At 46.2% G+C, this 25,692-nt stretch overlaps 3 protein-coding genes across 3 annotated transcripts; all 3 read left to right on the plus strand.

Annotated features, from left to right (window-relative positions):
• The first annotated feature begins 19,691 nt into the window (after positions 1 to 19,691).
• Positions 19,692 to 22,286, plus strand: LOC118647197. Its single transcript, XM_036291598.1, has one exon. It carries the CDS (start codon positions 19,692 to 19,694, stop codon positions 22,284 to 22,286), a length of 2,595 nt encoding a protein of 864 aa, XP_036147491.1.
• A 56-nt stretch (positions 22,287 to 22,342) lies between these two features.
• Positions 22,343 to 23,749, plus strand: LOC118647198. Its single transcript, XM_036291599.1, has one exon. It carries the CDS (start codon positions 22,343 to 22,345, stop codon positions 23,747 to 23,749), a length of 1,407 nt encoding a protein of 468 aa, XP_036147492.1.
• A 419-nt stretch (positions 23,750 to 24,168) lies between these two features.
• LOC118647200 lies at positions 24,169 to 24,837 on the plus strand. The gene has a single exon (XM_036291604.1). The coding sequence runs from the start codon at positions 24,169 to 24,171 to the stop codon at positions 24,835 to 24,837; it is 669 nt and encodes a 222-aa protein (XP_036147497.1).
• Positions 24,838 to 25,692: the final 855 nt, after the last annotated feature.

Below are 25,692 nucleotides of genomic sequence, written 5' to 3' on the forward strand. Positions count from 1 at the left end.
GATTCAAAACCAGCGCAAGTAAGAATAAAATAAAATAATTTAAATTTAATTAATTAATAAAAATTTGTCCTAAATTTAGTATGTACTATTAATAAAAATAATTTTAAAAAAATGAAATTTTTATTTTATTTTTTTATTTCTAGTTGCACTTAAAAGATATCCGATTTAAGAAATCTTTTAGATATCTGCTTGATTTCTGCTGCCAATCTGCTGTCAGGTTATGTCAGCAAATCCTGCTCGGTTTCTGCAATCAATCTGCTGGCATGCCATGCCAGCAGGCTTTGTCGACAAATCCTGAGCTTAATGCGGACACAGAATGCTATGGATCTGCAATGGGTATCTGATTGAATTTGCTGCCAATCTGCTCGCAATCTGCTAGCATTTTGCTATTAGGGTAGTTATAGCCGTATGATTTTGGATCTTAGAATTGTCTTGGCGATACGATGCGCCACGTAATAATAAATGGAATATTTTCCGACAAGCTTTTTATAAATTTGTACAATTATTATATACACGATGATTTTTTCAAAGTACGAAGTAAATATAAAAATTAAAATTTGTAAATGTATGGATCCACTCTTGGCCAACATGTCTTTTATTTAAAGAATATGTCATTCCGGGCAAAATTTTTTTATATAAAAACATAAATATACACTCACTCGAAAAAAAAGCGGTACACCTAAAATTTGTCAAAAAATCACTAAACTTCCAATGACGATAACTACGCGAGTAATAAAGATAGAAAGGTTTCTAAAAAAAGAAATTAAAGCTTCAAATGTCTACTTTAAGAATTTATTTAGTAAAATTTTGCGTAATAATTTTTTTCAAAATGGCGTATGACAAAGCGAGAGCATGCGAAATTGAAAAATATTGGTCCGAGTTTGCGACGATCCATGGCGTGAGGCAAGTATCGCAACTTAATGGGATAAAAAGCATGCGATAGTACAGAGTTTTCCCTTCAAAATGCTTTTTTACTCGTCTCGATACGATGATTTTTCGCTGAGATATGCGCATTTAAATAAAAAGGCAGTTTTTTACTTTAAATGCGCATATCTCAGCGAAAAATCATCGTATCGAGACGAGTAAAAAAGCATTTTGAAGGGAAAACTCTGTACTATCGCATGCTTTTTATCCCATTAAGTTGCGATACTTGTTTCACGCCATGGATCGTCGCAAACTCGGACCAATATTTTTCAATTTCGCATGCTCTCGCTTTGTCATACGCCATTTTGAAAAAAATTATTACGCAAAATTTTACTAAATAAATTCTTAAAGTAGACATTTGAAGCTTTAATTTCTTTTTTTAGAAACCTTTCTATCTTTATTACTCGCGTAGTTATCGTCATTAGAAGTTTAGTGATTTTTTGACAAATTTTAGGTGTACCGCTTTTTTTTCGAGTGAGTGTATATAAAATATTAATTTAAGTTTATAGTAATTTCTTTTTTTTTTGCAAAATTTCTGTTTGATATAAAATAAATAATAGTTATACCGAAAAGACAGAAACTAATTTTAAAAAATTTGTGCATTATTTCTTTTACAAAAAGTTAAGTTTGAAAAAATAAGAAAAATTGCTGATATACATACAGGGTGTCCCAACGCATGTGGACCACCACTCGTAAAAAGATAGAAGGGATCGAGATGAACATACAGGTCTAATATTTTCTTGGGTTAGGTCTACAAATAATCGAGATATCAATTTTTTAAATTGTGCGAATGAGAGCGCGCCGCGGCGCGTCGTAGGAAGAGCCGAGCCGCTCGAACCGTAGCGCGGCCCACTGTGTGAAGCATTGGCTGCCGGCGGCGGGGAGAAGGAGGAGAAGCGGCGCCGCTGCCTGTGCTTCGCCGCCCTCACGTCCCGCAGCACCGCGTCTAGACTCGCATCAATGGCCGCTCTCGCCTCCCACCGCACCGCACCTAGACTCGCGTCGTTACACACATTCGCAATTACTTGACAAAATTATTTAGCAAAGATAGGGACAAATTAAAACTGTAATAAACTTCTGTGATTGAGAAAGTCGAAAGAGAGAAAGCGATGGAAACTTATGGAATCTTAAAATAATCTAATTTCTGTCGTAATTGTGAATATAGTAAATTAATGATAGTTTTCGGTACATTGACGATATATTCTTTCTTTTTCTTAAATATCTTATTTACAGTATCATACAACTCGAACTTTGTTTCTTATCGAATTGTATCGTACTGTTAAATCCTTGATGAAAACATTGATAAAAATTCGTAAATTCATTCGTAAAATCATTATCGTAAATTCACGATTGATTCTCAAATTGATAGTTTTTTTTTCGTCTATTATAATATTTGCTACATCGAGTTCTCTTATCGTTATCTTTTTTCTCTTACACGATATATTCATAAATATTTCTTCATATTTAATCAAAATGATGCAACAATGGAACAAACTTTTCTAACAGAAAATGCGAGAGTTTCTTCTATCTTTAATTGCATTATTAATTACGATAAATTTTCAGTGATTTATTTAAAATAGAAACACGAGAATCTAATTGATTTCTATTTTATAATCCATCTCTGAATCAAAAGGAACAAATTTAAAGAAATGATATTATTTTCTATCGTTCTCGCATTTTCTGTTAGAAAAGTTTGTTCCATTGTTGCATCATTTTGATTAAATATGAAGAAATATTTATGAATATATCGTGTAAGAGAAAAAAGATAACGATGAGAGAACTCGATGTAGCAAATATTATAATAGACGAAAAAAAAACTATCAATTTGAGAATCAATCGTGAATTTACGATAATAATTTTACGAATGAATTTACGAATTTTTATCAATGTTTTCATCAAGGATTTAACAGTACGATACAATTCGATAAGAAACAAAGTTCGAGTTGTATGATACTGTAAATAAGATATTTAAGAAAAAGAAAGAATATATCGTCAATGTACCGAAAACTATCATTAATTTACTATATTCACAATTACGATAGAAATTAGATTATTTTAAGATTCCATAAGTTTCCATCGCTTTCTCTCTTTCGACTTTCTCAATCACAGAAGTTTATTACGGTTTTAATTTGTCCCTATCTTTGCTAAATAATTTTGTCAAGTAATTGCGAATGTGCGTAACGACGCAAGTCTAGGCGCGGTGCGGTGGGAGGCGAAGCACAGGTAGCGGCGCCGCTTCTCCTCCTTCTCCCCGCCGCCGGCAGCCAATGCTTCACACAGTGGGCCGCGCTACGGCTCGAGCGGCTCGGCTCTTCCTACGGCGCGCCGCGGCGCGCTCTCATTCGCACAATTTAAAAAATTGATATCTCGATTATTTGTAGACCTAACCCAAGAAAATATTGGACCTGTATGTTCATCTCGATCCCTTCTACCTTTTTACGAGTAATGGTCCACATGCGTTGGGACACCCTGTATAATCGTATATTTCTCATTTATACAATATATATAATTATATATGGATAATCTTTTTCACTTTTTATATATAATTTTTTGTAAAAAAAGCAATGCAAAAATGATTTTTTAAAATAGTTTTTGTTTTTTCAGTATAACTTATTTTTTTATACCAAACAAAAATTTTACAAAAAAAAGAAATTAGTATAAACTTATATGGACATATTTTATATATGTCCATATATTTTTATACATATTTTTATACATATACAAAATGTTTTCCTGGAATATTAAATAAATGATCTCTAACATGTTAAATAATAACATTTTTTATTTATTATTAAATATATAATATTAATATAACACTTAATGTTACATATTAATATTTATAAATTTAAGGTCTTTTCCTCGTCCCCTTCGTCCTCTTCCTCTCTCTTGTCCTCTGCCTCTCTCATTTCTTTTTCCTCTTTTCATTTTTCCTCTCCAACTATAGCGGGTCAAACCCGCCCGTTGGCGATACCACCGTGCACGAGATTTTCCGTGTATTCGACGTTCTAAAAACAAAATTAATAAAATAATGTAAAAAATTATTTACAAAATTTTTGTATATTACACACACACACACACACACACACACACACACACACACACACACACAAAATTTGGAGAATATGTATGTGTATGTGAGGGATAATAATTTATCTGTCATAATAAAATAGGATCAATACTATTTTGAGAAATACTACACAGAAAAAAAGAATATTCTTGTTTTGATAATATCTCCAGTTTCAAAATGAAAATCTTGAAATGAGATTATATCGCGTTAAATGAAAAAGATTTACTTAAATGAAGATTTATTTCAAAATTGTATATTATAGTTTAACCAAGAAAATAATATTCTTGTTAACAATAATTTTCTTGAATGGAAAAGAAAAATATTGGATAGAAAATACTACATTTTTAAATCAAAGATTATAATTTTCTTAGAATAAAATTATCAAAACAATTATATCATATTTTTAAAATAATACTTATAGTATTGAAATAAAAGGCTATAATATCTTGAAATTCAAGATTTTCAAATTTTTTTTCCGTGTAATATATAATATTTATATATACCAGTAAATTATACCGTTAATCTCTTCCTGCTGCTGCTGTTCTTGCTGTTGCTGCTCCTGCTGCTGCTCTTGCTGCTGCTCTTGCTGCTGCAATGGTTGCAGTTGTTGCTGCGGCTGTTGTTAAGGCTGTTGTTGCGGCTGTTGTTGTAAAAACAGCTGCAACATTTGCTGTTGCTGCTGCAAAAGCTGATTAATTTGATGTTGCTGTTGCAACATCTGCTCTTGCAGCAGCTTCATGTCGCTATCTCTTTTGAGAACAACTCTTCTTTCTAAAAAATACATATATAATATTAAAATATTGTTTAAATAATATGATTACTTTAAATAAATATTACTTAATCCTTTTTTTAAATAATAAATTTTTTCTAACCTGTCATAATGCTTCTTGCTCCGTTGTTGTTAAGAAACAAATAAGCGCTAAGACGCGGCTCACCGGATAATAAGACGCACATATATTTTAAGCCATCTGACGGAGAGCCGCGTCACGAATAAGGCAGCACCGTTCTGAAATGCACTAAAGTTTGTTTTTCAATTGTTTCCCTAATAAATTATTATGTCTACTGTTACCTTTGTGGTCTTCTCCTTGATAACCTTGATTCCTCAAGTTTGCAATCACGAAAAAGGTAGAGTGGACTTTTTACACACACACACACACACACACACAAAGAGAGAGATACACGCGCGCACGTACATACAAAAAGAGAGATTTTTTAAATATTGGAGTGACGAACGAGACCTTAATCTTTTTGTGATACACGTCATCCATTTCTTTGCAAAAGATACGAAAATGTCGGACAAATTACCAAAAAGATGTAAGCGAAGCTTTTTAGAAGCTTGGCTTACAGATGATCGATATAAATCATGGTTACGTAGAGCATCGGATGATAATTTTTATTATTGCACTATATGCCAAAAAAATATTTCTATGACTTCAACACATGTTTCGAGACATGTAATGTCAAAAAAACACCAAAAAAATGAAAGAAAAAATTCAATATGTAAAAATGGTGATGAAAATTCATCAAAAGTATTTCTATCAAAATGGTTAGAGATTGAAAAATATAAATGTTGGTTGCGCAAGGTGCCACAAGATTCTAGTTTTTTTTTTGTTCAATTTGTGATAAAACTATAGGTATTGGATGTGGTTTATCACAAATAGAACGTCATGCAGAATCCGAAGGACACTTAAAATTGTATAAAAATATTGAATTAAACAAATCAAATGAAGAATTAAATATGGAAGTTGAAGAATTGCTTGCGCCATTTGATGAGCGTAAAAAAGAAGCGGAGATAAGATATGCCGCATTAATAGCAATGAAAAATATTTCTCATCAAGTTGCACAAGATATTTTAAATTTTTTTTAACATCTAGCAGATGATCCTAAAGTATTGAAAAATATGACTATGGGTACAAAATGCACAAATATGATTAAAAATGTTTTGTATCCAGTTGAGCAGAAACGTGTTGTTGAGAATATTCAAACTACATTTTCCATATTTATAGATGAGACGTCTGACATAACGAATGAGAAATGGATGACTTTTCTCGTCCGATATGTAGACGCAGAAACATTAGATCTTTGCATACAGTTAGTCAAATTAATTGATATAGATGCCAAAGATTCCAGCGCAGAAAAGTTATTTGATGCATTTAAATTTGAAATGCAAAAATTATTAATACCATTTGCAAACATTATTTCCTTGTCATGTGACAACGCATCTGTCATGACAAAAAAATATAAATCATTTAAAAAAAAATTGGAAGAGGTATGTCCAAATGTATTAACATTTTCATGCCCTTGCCATTCCGCCGCATTAGCAGCGCACGCAGCATGTCAAACAATACCTGATTTTTGCACTGATTTTCTTAAAAAGATTGCTAAATTCGTTAACAGCAGTCCAAAACGTACGGCTATTTTTCGAGATTTTTGTATTAGTTTCGACCAAAAAAATCTAAAATTAAAAAAACTATGTAATACACGCTGGCTTTCTCACTTTCAATGTGTAGACAGACTTCTGCAACATTGGAATACAATACAACTATTTCTTAATGAACAAGTTGTTAGTGAAAAAAGTAAGCCAGCAGAAGAGCTTTTGCTTATAATGGACAGAGTAGATACAAAGGCATACTTTCTTTTTTTTTTTAATATTTTAAATGATTTTAACGCATTTAATGCTTATTTTCAAGGAGTCGAAACATTAATTCATTTATTGCAACCAAAAGCGCGTAATTTTCTTTTTAAAATCTGCCAAAATTTTGTAAAAAATGAACACTTAAAATCGTTCAATATTAATATAGTATTCTCTTTAAAAGAGAATCAGAAAGAACTTAATGAAATTACTTTAGGATCAAAGTGTAACGATTACCTTAACGAATTAATGATGCAAGGGCATGAAAACGTAGTTATCACTATTCGAGAAAACTGTTTGTCATTTTATATAACTGCTGCAACAGAAATTCGTAAAAGACTACCTGTAGATAATGTATTTTTATCAAAATTAACGATTTTTAGACCTTTTTCAAGTTTATTCAATACTGATAGAGAAAATTTATTTAATGATGTTTCTTTTGTAGCGAAAACTATTGGCGATTTTGATGAAAATGCTTTAAAGAAAAAATGGATTGCACTGCCATTAGATTTTACATTAGACGAAAAACAAAAACTTTCGCGAGAATCATTCGATGAAATGTGGAAAAAAATTTTGTTATGCCAGGACTCAAATAATATTACTAAATATCCAAACTTAAAAAATCTTTTAAATGCTATACGATCACTTCCTAATTCAAATGCCGATTCGGAGAGAATGTTTTCTCTCTTAAGTAATTTAAAAACAAATAATCGCAACAGACTTTCATCGGCTACTGTTAATGCTAGTTGCGTTGTTAGATCAGCATTGAGAGCTAGAAAAGAAACATGTATAAATATGAGAGTTGATGAAAAACACTTCTCTCTTATGTCAACAAAGAACTTATATGTTCAATCAGTTAAAAAGGACTCGGGTACGTTGAGATTACATGCTCTTGATGTTAATGATATTGTTGATTCTTTATGGGTAGGTTAAATTAATTAAAGTATAACATTATTACAATGTCCATAAGGACATCACGCTTACAAAGGATAAGCGTGTAAGAAATCTTGTCCGTAAGGGCATCACGCTTACATAAAATAAGCGTGTAAGAAATCTTGTTCGTAAGGACATCACGCTTATATAAAATAAGCGTGTAAGAAATCTTGTCCGTAAGGGCATCACGCTTACATAAAATAAGCGTGTAAGAAATCTTGTTCGTAAGGGCATCACGCTTACATAAAATAAGCGTGTAAAAAATGTTGAAATGTATGTACGCGCGCGCGCGCGCGCACTTACACACACACACACACACACACACACACACACAGGGAAATGTAAAAAATTATTGTTAATTAAAAATTAAAAATATATCTTTTTAATATTACAAAAAAAGTTTAATTTTAAAGTATTAAATTTTATTTGTATAATTTTGTATAATTATTACTTTTTTAACATTAATAAGAATTTTTTACATTTCCCTCCTGACGGAAGAAACCACCACCTTCTCGCGGTTTCCGTTGAGCAACAATATGTACGTAACGTGAAATAAATTTAATGTGATAAAAAATAAACTGTAATTTTATCATGTCTAATAACATTTACATATTATTTAAAATGTTAATAATAATTTATTTAATACGACATATTTAATATGACATATTCTTTAAATAAGAAACGTACATGTTGGCCAAGAGTGGATCCATACATTTACAAATTTTAATTTTTATATTTACTTCGTATTTTGAAAAAATCATCGTGTATATAATAATTGTACAAATTTATAAAAAGCTTGTCGGAAAATATTCCATTTATTATTACGTGGCGCATCGTATCACCAAGCAATCCTAAGATCCAAAATCATACGGCTATAGCTATGAGAGAAAAGGAAAGTCGAGAACAGCTCGAGATAAAAAAAGACGATTCGAGTGAGAAAGAAACGGAGCGAGGAGCAAAAGAGACGGCAGATGCTCCCGCCGCTCGACGCTGTCCGAGGAGTGGGGGACCCCTCCACGGGCGCTGCGTGCAGGCGGTGCAGGCAGATTTGCTGGCGAAAGCATCTGAACTGGCATCGCTGTGCGCATGGTGCATCGTTAATCCTTGTTGTTAAATGTGTGAGCACAAAAGATAAAGGAGGATACAACAGTACAAATCCCCACCATTTGTCCTAGGCGCCGGGCGACGACGATGTTTCTTAAACCAAATTTACTCTTGAGCGAAAAATTCTAATCGCGATATCTTCGCTTGTAAGTCATATAGCGGAAAAATAAAAACACTTTTATGATATAAATTGGATGTAAGCTATCTATTAAGCCTATTTAGAAATCAATCAATTAAGTCGTTATTGAGATCCGATAACTACGGTCTTCTCGCAAACGACGTCTCGCGTAAAAGAAGCACGGTGGTGCCTCGCTGCGCATACACTTGGCGCGAGGCACTACCGTGCCTCTTGATGAGAGACTCGCGGTCCAAGATAATAATCACTAACGTTTGATACCAGATATACTTCCGATCGTCCGATCTTTGTTACAAAACATAAACGTCTCGCTTTATACAAAAGATTTTGAAGGATTCGACTATAATTATGATAGCTATCGCTGCTCCCACTTCGATAGAACGCCAAATGCGAAGGGCCTCTTGCCACGTCAGTAATTCCGAACGTGCGATTTTCGGAGCACTAAGCATGCGCGCTTTTCACGATCCTAACACGTGGAACCCGGTAGTAAGGCCACCCCCTCCTTCTAAAACTATGGCACGTGCTTCTGGAATGAAGGATCGAACAGGAATCGATACATTCTTACATTTCTCCTTTTTTTATGCGACACCTTTGGACGGGGGAGCATAAAATCATTGTCCAAGTGTTTTGTCAACCTTGCGTCACGCCGGACAAACCTCCCTTTGTTACTATACATATTACATAATACATTCAATATATACAAATTGTTGATTATTTACGGCTTTACGATTACATATAATTAGGCGCCAGCAAACGACAATCCGCGTCAAATAGCGAAACATAGCTTCCATAACCATAACTACGCTTTATACCTTATGGTCTTACTTAATTGAGAGAAGAACGTTCGCTAGAGAGCGCGATTACCTTTATATAGCCCTTTTTCTGTTTTTTTTTTCTGGTAATACTTTCTAAGATTGAGACGATTATAAGTGCCTATGTTAATTTTGTCATTTTTCGGGTCCACCAATGTGTACACATTTTTTCCCCTACATTGGCCTATCCGATACGGACCTTCGAAGAGGTGGAAAAATTTTCCAATCACTTTATCCCATGCATTCGACAAATGTTTCACTCTCAATAACACCAAATTCCCGACCGATAGCACGACCCTCGAAGTACCCTTTTGTTCCTTTTTACGATAGTGAAAATTTCTTTTTATATTTTCTTTAGCCAGCGTTATTAGGTACTCATGGAGTGGCCTTGTGTTTTCTGGGAATTGGACAAGTTTGTGGATCTTGAACCGGTCTTCCGAACTGTAATTCACACGATGCTATCCCCGTACTGCGATAAACGGTTATATTCAACATTTCCTCGATTTTTGGTATAAATTCTCCCCATTGTGTCGATCTGCACATAAAGTTCTAAATAATCGGCTCAATTCGCGCATAACGCGTTCTGTAGAATTCGACTGCGGATATTTAATTGAGCTATAAAACCTTTATACCCTCCCCTTCGAGTCGTGTTTTCCATGCAATAGCTGTGAATTGACTTCCGTGATCGGACAGTATACGCTTCGGCTTTCCAAATTTAGGAATAAAAAATTCAAATATCTTTTTAAGAGACTTACGAACCGTTGCTTTTTTCATCGGATAGAGGCTCACATATTTTGTAAAGGCGTCCAATACCACAAATATATATTGTGTACCCCCGCGTCCTGTTGGAAGAGGACCATAAAAGTCCACCGTTATTAAATCGTTAGACTCCCTTGACTCGACTAATCTATACTCTCCCTCCATCGGAATTGTGAGATATTTAACACGTTGACATAAGTCACAATGCAACATGAATTTCTTAACCTGGGCTGCCATACCCTTCCAGAAATAAAATTGTTTTAAATATACGTTTGTTTTATAAACCCCCGGGTGGTCTAACTTCGTATGTATTGCTTCTATTAATTCTCGTCGCATCTTCCCCGGTACTACGATTCTCTAATTCGTACTGTTTTTTCACGATGGAATAAAATATTCTTATAAATCGTATATATAACATTGGGTGTGTTCCGATGAAGCTCCGTCAGTTTTTGGTAGTTAGGTTGGTACTGCTTAACTGATGGAACTGCCGGAAAATCGTTCCGCATCAGTCCGTTTAGTGAAATCTCGAATATATTCCGAATAACCTAACCTTGAGACCGTCCACCCAGGGCGCCCAGCAACCCGAACCTTCCACAGAGGCGGACGAACACACCGGAGAGGCGACCCAGAAATACACAGCTACCAGAACGGAAAAGCGTATCATAGAGAGGAAAAGTGTGGTCAGCGTCGTCCTACAGCGTACCCATGACCACGCCAGCCTGGAGGGTCAACAGCAGCAGCCAACCCGACCAGAGCAACGCGCCTTACCCCGCGAGATATAATAACCAAAAAAGCTTTTGTTTCGTTCGATAATAATTTTTAAGTTTATTTCCATGAAAGGCGCGAGTTTGTTATTTTAGGTTTTTAATACATTCAAACATTTCTAAAGTTTCTTTTGCATTTGCATGCACGTTATGTTAAAATACTTTAAATAAATATTATAAAAATGTTATACTTACCTATGATAGTTATACTTACCTTAGTCATCATATTCCTTATAGTTATTATAATCATAGTCATATGCTTACCTGTATTCGCGTAGCTGCGTTCATTAATCTAGTTCGTTTTAGTTTTCGTTACATGCGATACAGTCATGTTAAAGTTAGAAGCACAACTCGTGCTACAATTATTTTCTATTAAATATTATTATTCTGAGGCTGAACGCGACATTCTTAGTTTCATATGCCTATTGTATGCATTTCATTGTATCATGGCTTTAATAAGCCTTCTAACATGTAAGTCTGTAATAAGTGTAGATTGCACTTTAAGTGCAATCAACATCGAAATCTGCACTTTTAAGTGCAATCTCTCAAAACTAGCGGGGGAACACGCCAAGCAGGAGGGGGCAATCTCTGGACACATGCTACACCCCAGGAATACGTCGGCCATTGGGTGCAACGACGGGAGTGGGGCAAACCGATGAGATGCCCACAGCGCAACACCACCGCGCGGAGAAGCCGCCAAACAGCAAGGAGTGGGGGCCGCAACAAGTCCCGCACCCGGGAGGAACCGACGCCACGCGCGGTTGGCGCAGCCCAACGGGAGAGGGAAACCCCAGCGCTCCCGGCAGCAGCGTGAGCGGCCATGCGTCCGATTGGCGGATCCCGACGGGAGGGGGTAGCGTCTCTCTCCTGAGTATACAAGCGTGCGCTGGGAGCTCTCGTGAGCTTTCGCGCGCTAGATATTACCACGTTAACATCTCGGAAGACCGAAGTACGAGCTTTCGCGCGTTCCTTGTGACGATTCTCGAAGTAGAGTAGAGAAATTCGCCGCGCGTGCGATCGTTCCATGCCGTGCACGTTAAAAGTGAGCTTTGTGAGACGATTGACACCGAGCTTCGAGATCTCCCGCGAACATAGACAAAGAGATCTCATCCGCCGAATGCGAGTAGGCGTGATACATTCCCGAATTTGTAACGAGCCGTTATCCGCGACCGGGATAAGCCGGTGAAAACATACGAGGCTGTTACCCTCTACCTCGTGTAGGCACCCCGCTCCTTACTTTCTTGCCCCTCTCGTCATCCTGTGGAGGGTATAAAAGCACTCCACCGATCGAGAGAAGGCAGATCTTCCCGATCAGCGGACTGAGCTGATCGTTTCCTCCAGGTGAATTGAGCCTGGCCTCCCAGAGCACGGAGTGAGTGCGAACCTAACCTGAAATCCCGTCGACACGAAGTGAGTGTCTCCCGAGTCGCGAAGTGAGCAACGACACACCGACACGATCCTCGTCCCGACCACGAGGTGAGTGGTCCCACACCACCGCCGGAGACCCCGGAGTGAGGGGATAACCGGCACCGCGAAGATCATCCTCGCGGGATGATCACCGGCCGCGCGAACAGCTGATATCGACGAACAGCTGACTCCGCCGAAGCACGCGCTCCGCCGTCTACCGCATCGCGAGTACCGCGCAGTCGCGCACCGCCGTAGCCAATCACGGTGCCGAGCCGATCGACGCGGCCAATCCTAGCGACGCCCCGTACGGCGCCGGCGCGACCGAAGCGAAGGGCCAATCTCGGCACCGCCAACACCGACACAGGCACCGTCACGCGCCGCACGGCAGAAGTTGTACCGCCACGAACACCGCGATCTACGAGACCGACCGCAACCGCCAATCAAACACCGACTGTCATCGCGACCAATCAGAGCGTCGTACGCGCCCGCGCCTCGCGACATTTGCTCCCCGCAACCCGGGGCACTACCTGTACATATTAGAATAGGGCAATGTATATAGTAGCGTAGGATATTATCATTTATAATAAATCATAATTAACCGAACGTCACACTCGTCTCTTTATTCACTGAGTTCACCGCCCGGACCCTGAATCCCGCGGCTATCCACGTTAATGATTCACAAGCACGATTCTCGGTTACAAATGGCGCCCGAACAGGGACTGTGAGTAAAGAAACGAGTATTCCGCGAAGATGAAACCGACCGCGACCGGGTGGATTCACCACCTGAGGAAGAGCATGTTAGTTCGCGAATTAAAACGCCGCGGACTAAACGCCGAGGGCACCCGCGACGAGATGCGGGCGCGCCTGATCGACTACGTGCAGACTAACGAAGCGACATCCGGGGAAGCCGAGAGCAACACGAGTAGCGATGAGGAGGACCGCGGAACCGTCCGCGAAGGGGCCCAGACACCACGGACACCCCGGCGCAGCCGGACACTGTCAGACACCACCACTCTCTTGGACACCGTCCGCAAATGGGGGTGTCAATTCGATGGGAAGGACGGACTCGCCTTCCTGGAGAGACTCGAAGACCTCCGCCTGAGTTACGCACTGACACACGCGCAGCTACAACGATGCCTCCCACTGCTGTTCAAGGACCAAGCGCTTTTATGGTACCGCAATAACTGAGACGAGTGGCAAGGATGGGCCGAATTCGAGGGAGACTTCCGGCGATACTTTGTACCCTCCAGAACACGATTCGAGCTCGAGGCAGACATCGCCCGCCGCACCCAGGGCCCGAGCGAGACAGCACGGGAATACGTCACCGCGCTACAAACGCTGATGCGCCGGCACGGACGTATGCCCCCGGAAGACCGGCTCGAGCGGACTTACCAGAATCTACGGCCGGAATATCACCTGTACATCCGGAGGGTCGACTTCACCGACCTCCCAGGGCTATTACAACTCGCTGACGACTACGAGCGTGCCCGCCGATATGAGGCAACCTATCAACCGCCAGCCCGACCAGGGAAGGAGAAACCAAAAGCCACCGCCAACCCCACCGCCACCATATCGCCAGGGTACAGTCCGCAAGACTGCTGCTGGGGCTGCGGCCAGCGCGGCCACACACGCCGTTTCTGCAAGAGACCACCAAAACTTTTCTGCTCCCAGTGCGGGAAAGAAGGCGTTCTGACAAGGAACTGCCATGGGACGCCGGGAAACGCTACCAGGGCCGAGGAAGCAAAGGGGGCACCACGGCCGGCAACCGCCACGGAAGAAGAAACCGCCTAATACCGCACCTTCCGAGCGTAGACCCCCGCCACAATCCGAACGACCCACGACCGCGGGGAATGATCAGCCTGGCAGGACAGCCTCACACCGCGCTCCTGGACTGCGGAGCCGTTCTATCCTACATCTCGGAAGAGACGGCAGACAAAATCAGACCACACGGACACAGCCGGCCCATCACCGCATCCGTATTCCTGGCCGACAGACGAACAAATAAGATAATGGAAGAAATTAACATTCCGATCCGTCTGGGACAGTATAAAGGCCGGCAGACGTTCCACGTGCTACCCGGGATGGCTCTGGACGTGATAGCCGGCATAATACTCCTACGCAAGGCAGGCTTTCATTGATCGATGCCGGAAGCAGCAAGCATAGAACCGCACACACCGGAAACCGCGACAACGGGACTATCACAATGCTCGAAGGACCAACAACGAAAGCTACAAGACCTGTTACAAGAATACCTGCCGAAATTCGCACAATGCCGGAACGACTCCATTGACGGAACACCGCATCCGCTTAAAACCAGGACAAGAGCCGATTCGCCAACGATACCGCACCTACAACCCGGCAATGCAGAAGATCATCGATGAAGAAATCGACAACATGATCCAGGAAGGCTGCATAGAGGCAACAAGCAGCCCATGGAACTCCGGGATCGTACTAGCCAAAAAGAAAGACGGCCGCTACAGATTCTGCATAGATTTCCGGAAAGTGAACGAGGTAACCGAAAGAGACGCATATCCACTCCCACCGGTACAGCACATATTAGACCAACTACGGGGGGCGAGGTACCTATCCACGATCGACCTTAAAAACGGGTATTGGCAAATACCCCTCCACACCGACAGCCGACCGATGACAGCCTTTGCCATCCCCGGGAGGGGTCAGTATCAGTTTAGGGTAATGCCGTTTGGGTTACACGCCGCACCCGCCACTTTCCAAAGGCTACTGGACCGAATCATCGGACCCGACATGGAACCAAGAGCATTCGCATACCTTGACGACATCGTGATCCTGGGACGAACCTTCAAAGAACATCTAGAGAACCTACGGGAGGTGCTACAACGACTGTTAAATGCCAACCTGAAGATCAACCCGGACAAATGCCAGTTTGCAAGGACCAGCCTCCGCTATCTGGGACACATAGTCGACCGAAGAGGCCTAAGAACCGACCCCGAAAAAGTGAAGGCCATCCTGGACATCCCACCACCTACGGGGCTGCCCGCCCTCCGCCGGTTCCTCGGAATGACCTCGTGGTACCGCCGCTTCATTCCCGCCGTCGCAACCACCGCCGCACCGTTGAATAACCTACTCAAGAAGGGGAATCGCTGGGAGTGGGGACCACACCAGGAAGCCGCATTCCAAAAAATCAAGGGACACCTGGCAACCGCACCGATTTTGCACTGCCCGGACTTTACGGCCACATTCATACTTCAGACAGACGCCAGCGACGTGGGACTCGGCGCAGTACTCACGCAGGAAATAGACGAAGAGGAACGGGTGGTCGCATATTCCAGCCGGACATTACGCCCAGCAGAAAAACACTACTCCGCCACGGAAAAAGAATGTCTCGCAGTAGTGTGGGGAATTGAGAAAATGCGACCTCGAGGGATACCGCTTCCGCGTAATCACGGACCACTTCTCTCTACGTTGGCTGCGGACACTGGACAACCCGACCGGACGCCTAGCCCGTTGGTCAGTCGCACTTCAGCAACACGACTTCGCAGTGGAATACCGAAAAGGCGCGCTCAACCACGTGCCGGACCTCCTGTCACGCCAGCCTCTTGCCGAAGGGGAGGAGAGTTGGGAAACACCGGGACAAGAACTCGCAGCCCTCACACCAGCGGACACCTGCGCGTGATACAAATGCATGATACAAAGGGTACGGGACGAGCCACAGAAAAACTCGGACTACCGAATGGAAGGAGACAACCTATACCGGCACTTCCATGAAAGACACTCCACCGAGGAGGACACGGACGACTCCGCCTGGAAATTCTGCGTCCCGCAACCGCTCCGGAACCAGGTACTGGCCGAGTGCCACGACGCCGCCACCGCCGGACACCTGGGCATTTCGAAGACGCTCGCCAGACTCGCGCAACGCTACTACTGGCCAGGCATGTTCAGACAAGCCACTAACTATGTCCGCCGATGCCAGAATTGCCAAAAATACAAGCCACAGCAACGACAAACCGCGGGATTAATGCACCACGCGCGAATAGATACACCGGGCACTGTCATCGCGGTCGACTTAATTGGCCCGCTACCGAGGTCCTCCTGTGACCGAACATGCTTACAGGTTTAAGAAAATCCTGCCGAATCTTAAGAATTCTTACTTTACACGGTCGCCAGGTCGGTGTTTACGTCCCGCCGCCAGGGTGTGGTCACAGCCCTTGAGATGTCTTGGCCGGATCTCGAATATCGCCAGCTCGGCTTTGGTATGCGGAAATCCTCGCTGTTCTGTCCGCTCAAACTTGGCTGGGGACCCCCGCGTTCGTAGAATCCACTGGAACGCTCGCTGCGTGGGTGTACGTCGGATGACGCAATCTCCCGCCACGATGTGTTGAACGCCCAGGATGGGAATTTCGGGAATGCACGATATTTCGGGACTTTCAGGATATCACACAACTCGATTTATTTACAAAACACTTACGCACACACTCACAATGCGGCGTAATCGCTCACGCGTGTGTCGTGATTCACTTGTCTTAACGACGCTTCTCGCATAACGCCGTCTCGACTTACGCGAATTTATTACGCGCTCGCGATTATCTTCAGCGCGGAAATAATCTGCCGGCGAGGCTCGCGGGTGGTATCGCTAAACCAAATTAATTAGTCGCGCCCGTTACTGCCTACGCACTTGATACGTATATCACGTTAACGAGGTTACGCGGGAAACGCACGACGTACGCACGTACGTACCCTACGATGTCTCGTTGCAGACTTTTCTTAACGTTCTGTCGCTGAGCCGCTTGATCTCAAGCATCCCCACCACCCGGTGCACACCGATTGGCTGGTTGTTGTCAGGTCGTCATCCTCCGCCAATCGGCGAGCATCGAATGGTGTCTCATTCACACTCGCTTCGTTCTCGCTCGGATGCTGTGGCACCGCATGCGCAATGCGTAAGAATTCCACAGCGTCGAGCAAGCCATGCTGCAACGCTATTGGTAACACAGGTCCGTCCATACGGACTGCCTTAATGGCTTAATGCCCGAAAACGATTAATTATCGTTAAAATGAAAAGATTTGCCTAAATTGGCATTAAACAATGTAAAATAACGTGAAATTATGCGCTCGCGTTAAGCGATATGCGCGTTACGTAAAAATCGGGGACCTGCGTTACATATGAAGTGAACGCGCCTTTAGCGTCACTTAATAAACAACATATATGAATAATTAACGCTTAATTATGCGTTGGCTATAAAAAACGTTCCGGCTCGCTTGCCGTGGCATCAAAGACTTGCCAGAGAACGGTCGCGATTCCCTCCTGTCATTCCGATATAGTAATCGTTATGTAAATGTGGTAAATTACATCCCACCAATGAATGTTGAAATATAGGACTATTGTTTGAGGAATCTCGAGCGTAATCTCGCGATTAATTCGCCTCGCGTACATGGTAATCGTGTCGCGTATGTTCGACCATGGGCAACCTAACCTCCACCTGTCAAAATCTGGCTGGCTGATTCCCATGCGCCTTAAGCCGCTCGCGGTCCTCGGCTATCTCTATCTCTGTCTGGATAAGGAGACAGGTGCTTAATGGCGATATTTACGGAACGTGACAAATAGAATAAGAAATATTAATGCACAATAACATGCAATGTATGAATTTATTACGGCAATGCCGTTTAACGCACAAATATATAAAATATGGTATCCACATGCACGCACGCATGCCACACACTCTCTTTCACACACGCACGCTCGCACGGCTCAGCGCGTATGACCGGAGTGTCCTAATCGGGTGGTACGGCGTTTATTAAACATGCAGACAAACAAAAAGTATAATTCTCGCATCTTATCGCGAGTCCGACATTTCCTTGTCGTTATAACGAAATACAAAAATATAATATGCGCTCTGTTGCGCTTACAACATGCCGCTTGCTATCGCAGTAACGAATCTATATGTGTATCTTGTAATATTTTACAGTACTTATGCGGACTTGCCGCTAACGCATATTTAGCTATGATTAATATAAGATAAATGACTTTAATGTTTAATAATATATATCTGCGGTCTCGCCGCTACAAACAGAGTTGTAATTATAACGAATAAAATAGAAATATAAATGAATTTAACTTTATATAAAGAATATGCGGTTCTCTTGCCGCTACGACAATAAATGTTATCACAATTATAATGTGACTCTAACTTTAACAATGTGTTCGGATCCTCAGGAGGGTTTGCGTGATCCTCCTATATTTTACGACATATCGACGGCTCTATCACTCGGCCCGCGCGTGTCTCGCCCCTTCCCCCGCGCCCAGGTGGATCGAGCAGCTTAGAGACGAGGGGGTTGGGAGCCGGGAAAGCACTAGGGCAGCCGATGAGCATGATCTCGCGGCAGATCAGATGTGCACGACTACGCTGACGAGCTGTCTCGCGTTTTTGGCTTGTGCCAGGAGACATCGAGTCTCACACGAGAGCTACCTCTCGCGCACTCGAGTGCCTCCACGCTAGAAAGTTATCGGTAGTACTGGTGTTATTGTGGGAGCGGAAACGTGCGTGCAATAAAAGTGCAATAGCAAAGCTGAGATCTTTATTTGAGATCCTCTCCAATCCCAACTTCGCCTAGTTGTCGTGCGCGCCTTACGGTCTCTACCTCCTGCTCCACCCCCGATTCCCCTCCTAGCTCCGCGACCGGTCACTCCTCTGTGGAGCCCGCGGGTCGGTCATCTTTTGATCGACACGGGTGAAACATAAATTTGGTCCTTCGAGCCGGATTCGCGGCCGAATTGAGAGGATATTGGAATCACGTGAGCTCGGCGTGAACGCCGAGTGGCGAACTTACGAGTGTGCTAACGCGGCGCGTGCCGAAGAGGTGCGCGAGGGCGGACTACCGCGCGGTGCATCTCAGCGCGCGGTGCATCTCACGGCGCGCGGAGTTCCGGTGCAGTGATAGTGCATTACTCCACGTGCCGCGATTCCCGCGCCTTCGAGCTTTGGCTCCGCGCCCCGCGCACGCTGCGTCTTCGTGCTGTCGCTCCGTGCTCCGTGCTCCCTGCGCCGACGAGCTCCGCGCCGCGCATCACGCTCTCCTCGCCTGCGCTCTCTCGCGTCACGCGGGACGTACGTGCGTCTGCTTCGCGCCCTGACAATTTGGTGCTAGCGCAGTAAAATTGGTGCACCTTCGTCACGTCACGATGGACATCAAACTTAAAAGACTCGCTGTCACCAAGGGTTACATCGACCGCTTCTGGGAGAACCTCCTCAAGGTTGGCAAGGATAAGGCCACCCAGGCGTATCTCAAGGCCCGATTGGCGCTTCTGGAGGACTACTGGCGGCGCTACGAAGAAGGGCATTACGATCTTGTAGGATCGAAAGACGCTGAAGTTGAAGCCTACTTTAATAGTGATGCCTACTCTACGACGGAGGACAACTACGTACTATTCAAATCACGGGTTAACGCTCTGATCAAGGATGACTCGCCAGCGTCAGGGCGCGACGCCTCTGTGGTGTCCTTCGCCAAGCAAATCCAATTGCCAAAGTTAGACCTGCCTTCCTTTTCCGGTGACCCGCTAGCATGGGAAAGTTATCGAGACCTGTTCTTGTCTCTGGTCGGCGACGTCCCGGACCTGGCCCCGGTGCAGAAGCTGCAGTATTTAAAAACGACTCTTTCAGGCGAGGCCGCTGAGGCTGTCGCAAATATGGAGATGACCTCCGCTGGATTCGACCTGGCGTGGTCCGAGCTGAAGTCGCGATACGATAATCGGCGAGTCTTGCTCGCCTCTCACATGCGCGCTTTCCTCGGCAGTCCGGCGGTCACAAGGCCGTCCCCGGCGGAGCTCAAGCGATTAAGCAGTTCGGTGATGCGGGTCAGAAGATCGTTCGAGTCCCTAGGACGCCCGGTAGCTCACTGGGACGATTGGTTCGTTCACGTCATCGTTGAGAAAATGGACCCATCATCGCGCCTCTTCTGGGAGGCCTCACTGAAGACCACTACGGACTTCCCCACTCTCACGCAACTGCGGGAATTTCTGCAGACGCGTATCCGATCTCTGGAGGCGGCCAATGTCAAGGCCAGCCCGCAACCGGCTGCTTCAGGTAAACCAGAGAAGAAAAAGGTGAGCGCACTTGCGACTTCCACTACGGGCAAATCAGCAAATCGCTGCAGCCTTTGTCAAGGCAACCACCTCTTTAATTACTGTCCGCGCTTCAAGGCGCTCTCGGTGCCGCAGCGACGGGACCACGCTAAGAAGCAGGGGGCGTGCTCTAACTGCCTTAAGCTGAAGCACGCAGTGAGCGACTGTCCGTCTGACCTCCGGTGCTTGCGCTGTGGCGACAAGCACCACACATTGTTGCATATTCCAGATGCCTCCTCCGCTGGCAACGCTGACTCTGCGGCCAAGGAAAAGGATGCTGGATCCGGTGCGGTGGCGTCTTCTAGTTCGGCGGTGACAGCCAGCGTAGCGGTTCTTACCAGCCAATCCGGGGGTCAGGTTTTACTCTCGACGGCGCAGCTGATCTGCTCAGACACGGAAGGAAGAGAGATCACAATTCGAGCCCTGCTGGACTCGGGATCGGAAGCCTCTTTCGTCACCGATCGGGTTGCGCAGCAGCTCTGTTTGCCGAGAAGGCGCGTACGCATTCCAGTGTCCGGCATACAGGGGCAAACCTCCAGCGTGGCCACCCAATCGGTGGCGCTCACCATCGGGTCGCGGGATCGTAGCGCGCGACTGCATCTGCCATCAGCATTGGTGCTGCCTCGTCTCACCTCGCTCCTCCCGGCGCGCAGAGTGCAGCGGCACCCTTGGCCACACCTAGCTGGGTTGACGCTCGCCGATCCGGACTATGACCAGCCCGCCCCGGTGGATGCTATTCTCGGTGCCGATGTGTACAGCGCCCTTCTTCGAGAGGGACTACGTTTGGGACCCAGCGGCGCCCCTTCGGCCCAGGCTACAGCCCTGGGCTGGGTTCTTATGGGTCAAGCCTCTACTTCATCAGAAGTGCGCGATCGATCGGGCGTCTCTTCGTTCCACCTGTCCGCCTCTTGGGCTGAGGTGGATCATGCTCTGCAGCGGTTCTGGCAGCTTGAGGAGCTACCGAGGGAACCTGCTGCCTCGCCTGAAAATCTCCATTGCGAGAGTCATTTTGCTGCCACGCATGCCCGCAACTCGCGGGGCAGGTATTTAGTGCGGCTGCCTAGACGCAACGATCCAGACGTTTGCCTGGGCTACAACCGCGGGGAAGCTCTCGGTATGCTCACCAGCCTGGAGCGACGGCTGACACGTAACCCGACGCTGCGGGAGCAGTACGTGAGTTTTATGGCGGAATACCAATTGCTCGGTCACATGGCAGTGATTCCGGCTCCGGAGATTCACCGACCCGGCGTCTACTATTTACCGCACCACGCTGTCTTCAAGGGATCGGACATGTCCAGCAAGATACGCGTGGTCTTCAACGCGTCGTCCCGTACCATCTCCGGTTACTCGCTTAACGACTTGCTCCTTTCAGGGCCGAAGCTGCAATCCGAGCTCTGGGCGATTCTGTCGCGTTGGCCCCTTTTTAGATTCGTTTTTACGACGGACATTGTAAAGATGTTCCGTCAGATCTTGGTACATCCAGAGGACACGGACTTGCAGCGCATCCTGTGGCGAGCTGACCCCTCTCGGGAGGTGCAGGATTTCCGTCTCTTGACGGTCGTCTACGGCACCGCTTCGGCGCCGTATCTCGCGCTGCGGACTCTTTTGCAGCTAGCCGAGGATGAGGGATCCATATTTCCCCTCGGGACCCCCTAAGGTCGCACTCCTACGTCGACGACATCCTGGCGGGTGGTCACACCCTCGATGAAGCCATGGAGACGAGGCGTCAGACGGAGGCGATCCTTGCCGCCGGTCAATTCAATTTGAGCAGATGGGCCGCGAACGTGCCCGAGCTGTGCCTTGTTGAGAAGTCCAGCGACAAGCTCTTCTATGATCGAGACGGGGTCAGTACCCTGGGAATCCTGTGGAGTCCTCCCGACGACTGCTTTGCCCTGAGGGTGGTTTCCACCTTAAACTCGGGCATCTGTACTAAACGGACCGTTTTGTCAGACGTGGCTCGCTTCTTCGACCCTCTTGGTTGGGCCGCTCCGGTCCTGGTCTTTGGCAAGATCTTTATTCAGGATCTGTGGATGGCTGAACTCTCGTGGGACGATCCCCTGCCGGACCACTTAAGGACGGCGTGGACGACGTTCGCGGAAACTTTGCCTCAGTTGAACCAGCTGCGCATCCCGCGTCACGTGGACTTCCTTGGGCCGGGAAGTGCGGTCGAGCTGCACGGCTTCTCCGACGCCTCTAGACGTGCCTACGCGGCGGCAGTCTACTTGCGATATGCAAACGCGACCGGTGGTTTCACGGTCAGCCTATTGGTGGCCAAAACCAAGGTGGCTCCGGTCAAGCAGCCCTCGATACCGCGTCTGGAGCTCTGCGGGACGGTTTTACTGGCTCGACTTGTACGCGCAACCGCGCGAGCCTTAAACATGGAGGAGGTCCCAACCTACGCCTGGACGGACACCACGGTGGCGCTGGCGTGGATTCGGTCCCATCCGACACGCTGGAAGCCCTTCGTCGCTCACCGAGTGACTGAGGTGCAGGACCTCGTGCCACCGGCGCGGTGGATATACGTGCCGGCTGACGCAGCAACGCGAGGCATATCCCCGGCGACGTTAGCGGACCTCCATCTTTGGTGGACTGGACCGCCCTGGCTCTCTCGCTCGGAGTACTCTGCTCCCGAGCCGGGTCATGTCGATTGTGGCCTTGAGGAGGAGGAACTCAGGCCGCGAGCGATGTTCGTCGCGAGACCCGAGTCTCGCAATGATGTACTTCATCGATACTCCAGTTTCGCGCGATTGCTCCGTGTCTCTGCTCTTTGTCTTAGATTCCTGGACAATACACGGCACTCTCAGGATAGGCGGACGGGATTCCTTACAGCGGAGGAACTCAGCTCGGCTCGTAGACAGTGGGTACGAATCGCTCAGGCCGAGGACTTTTCCGAGGAGATAGCCCGCCTCAGGAACAAGCGGCAGTGCCCGGCTGGGTCTCCCTTGCTGCCTCTCAGACCTGTCCTGGACTCGGATGGGCTGCTGCGGGTGGACGCCTTCAGCAAGCGCTCCTCCCTTTCGCTGAGAAGCACCCGCTCATCCTCGCCAAAGACAGCTACCTCTCACTCCTTCTGGTGCGAGAGGCCCATGCGAGTTTGCTTCACGGAGGACCTCAGTTGACCCGAAGCCTCCTTCTGAGGCAATACTGGATCCTGCGGGCAAACTCGCTGGTCCGGTCGGTCATCCACGCGTGCCTGCGCTGCACCCGGTTTCGGGGCGTCGCGGCGGAGCAGCAGATGGGCCACTTGCCGGCCGAGCGTACGCGCCCCAGCCGCCCTTTCTCGGTGGCTGGTGTCGACTATGCTGGTCCTGTGCCCCTCCGCACCTCCAAGGGGCGCGGGCATAAGTCCGTTAAGGGCTATATCTGTTTATTTGTCTGTCTGTCGTCCAAAGCGCTCCACCTAGAGGCAGTGTCTGACCTAACCTCTGCTTCGTTTCTAGCAGCCTTTCGAAGATTCGTGTCCCGCCGAGGCCCCTGCCGGCGTCTCCTAAGCGACAATGGGACAAACTTCCGAGGCGCTGACAAGGAACTCCAAAGCATGTTCCGTGCAGCGTCTGTGTTTTACAAGGAGTGCGCATCACGCCTTGCGAATGACGGCACGGAGTGGGCCTTCATTCCTCCTGGAGCTCCTCACTTCGGTGGACTTTGGGAGGCCGGCGTCAAGGCGGTCAAGTACCACCTGAGGCGAGTCGTCGGAGACGCCTGTCTCACCTTCGAGGAGATGACGACCTTGTTGGCGCAGATCGAGGCATGCCTCAACTCCAGGCCGTTGTACGCGCCCAGCAACGACTCCTCGGACCTCGTGGCCATCACTCCAGGTCATCTTTTGGTCGGGGAACCCTTGACGGCCTTACCGGAGCCCGGGTCTACCGGGCAGCTTTCTGGACGCTTTGCGACGCGCTGGGCGTTGACTACGGCCATGCGCGACCATTTTTGGCGCAGATGGTCGGGCGAGTACGTCCACCATCTGCAACAGCTAAAACGCTGGAGGCGACCATCTCCCAATCTGTCCGTGGACGACCTCGTCCTTCTCAAAAACGAGCTGCTGCCCCCGACGAAGTGGGCTCTCGCTCGCGTGGTCGCGCTCCATCCGGGGCCCGACGGTCTCGTCAGAGTAGCTACCATAAAGACCGCGACATCTACTCTGAAGCGACCGATCACGAAACTTGTTCCTCTGCCCGTGGGCGAGGACGCCTCTAGGAATTGATTCTCACTACATCTCGATCGGAATCCCGGAGTCTTCACGGCGGGCGGTCCGACTGGGTCGATCTCTCAATTTCGTCGCTCGGACGAGGCGGGCGGCATGTTCGGATCCTCAGGAGGGTTTGCGTGATCCTCCTATATTTTACGACATATCGACGGCTCTATCACTCGGCCCACGCGTGTCTCGCCCCTTCCCCCGCGCCCAGGTGGATCGAGCAGCTTGGAGACGAGGGGGTTGGGAGCCGGGAAAGCGCTAGGGCAGCCGATGAGCATGATCTCGCGGCAGATCAGATGTGCACGACTACGCTGACGAGCTGTCTCGCGTTTTTGGCTTGTGCCAGGAGACATCGAGTCTCACACGAGAGCTACCTCTCGCGCACTCGAGTGCCTCCACGCTAGAAAGTTATCGGTAGTACTGGTGTTATTGTGGGAGCGGAAACGTGCGTGCAATAAAAGTGCAATAGCAAAGCTGAGATCTTTATTTGAGATCCTCTCCAATCCCAACTTCGCCTAGTTGTCGTGCGCGCCTTACGGTCTCTACCTCCTGCTCCACCCCCGATTCCCCTCCTAGCTCCGCGACCGGTCACTCCTCTGTGGAGCCCGCGGGTCGGTCATCTTTTGATCGACACGGGTGAAACACAATGAATATAAAATATAGAATATAATATGAAATATCATATGAACTACACAAACTATAACACGCGGTCTCGCCGCTGCGAGTATTCTCATTACTCTTACTTAAACTAACGCACACTATGAATACGTATATATATACACACTTATTAGCTAACTTATAATTATATTGCACGGGTAATTGTTTCACGCGCACTGTGTTTCTACGCCACTGTTCATCCGTCGG

This window comes from Monomorium pharaonis, chromosome 1 (assembly GCF_013373865.1).
Source record: "Monomorium pharaonis isolate MP-MQ-018 chromosome 1, ASM1337386v2, whole genome shotgun sequence".
NCBI lineage: Eukaryota > Metazoa > Arthropoda > Insecta > Hymenoptera > Formicidae > Monomorium > Monomorium pharaonis.

Bases quoted from the DNA above. Each gene is read 5' to 3' on its own strand.
- LOC118647197 (XM_036291598.1), top strand. From the start codon at position 19,692: ATGGACATCAAACTTAAAAGACTCGCTGTCACCAAGGGTTACATCGAC.
- LOC118647198 (XM_036291599.1), top strand. From the start codon at position 22,343: ATGGAGACGAGGCGTCAGACGGAGGCGATCCTTGCCGCCGGTCAATTC.
- LOC118647200 (XM_036291604.1), top strand. From the start codon at position 24,169: ATGTTCCGTGCAGCGTCTGTGTTTTACAAGGAGTGCGCATCACGCCTT.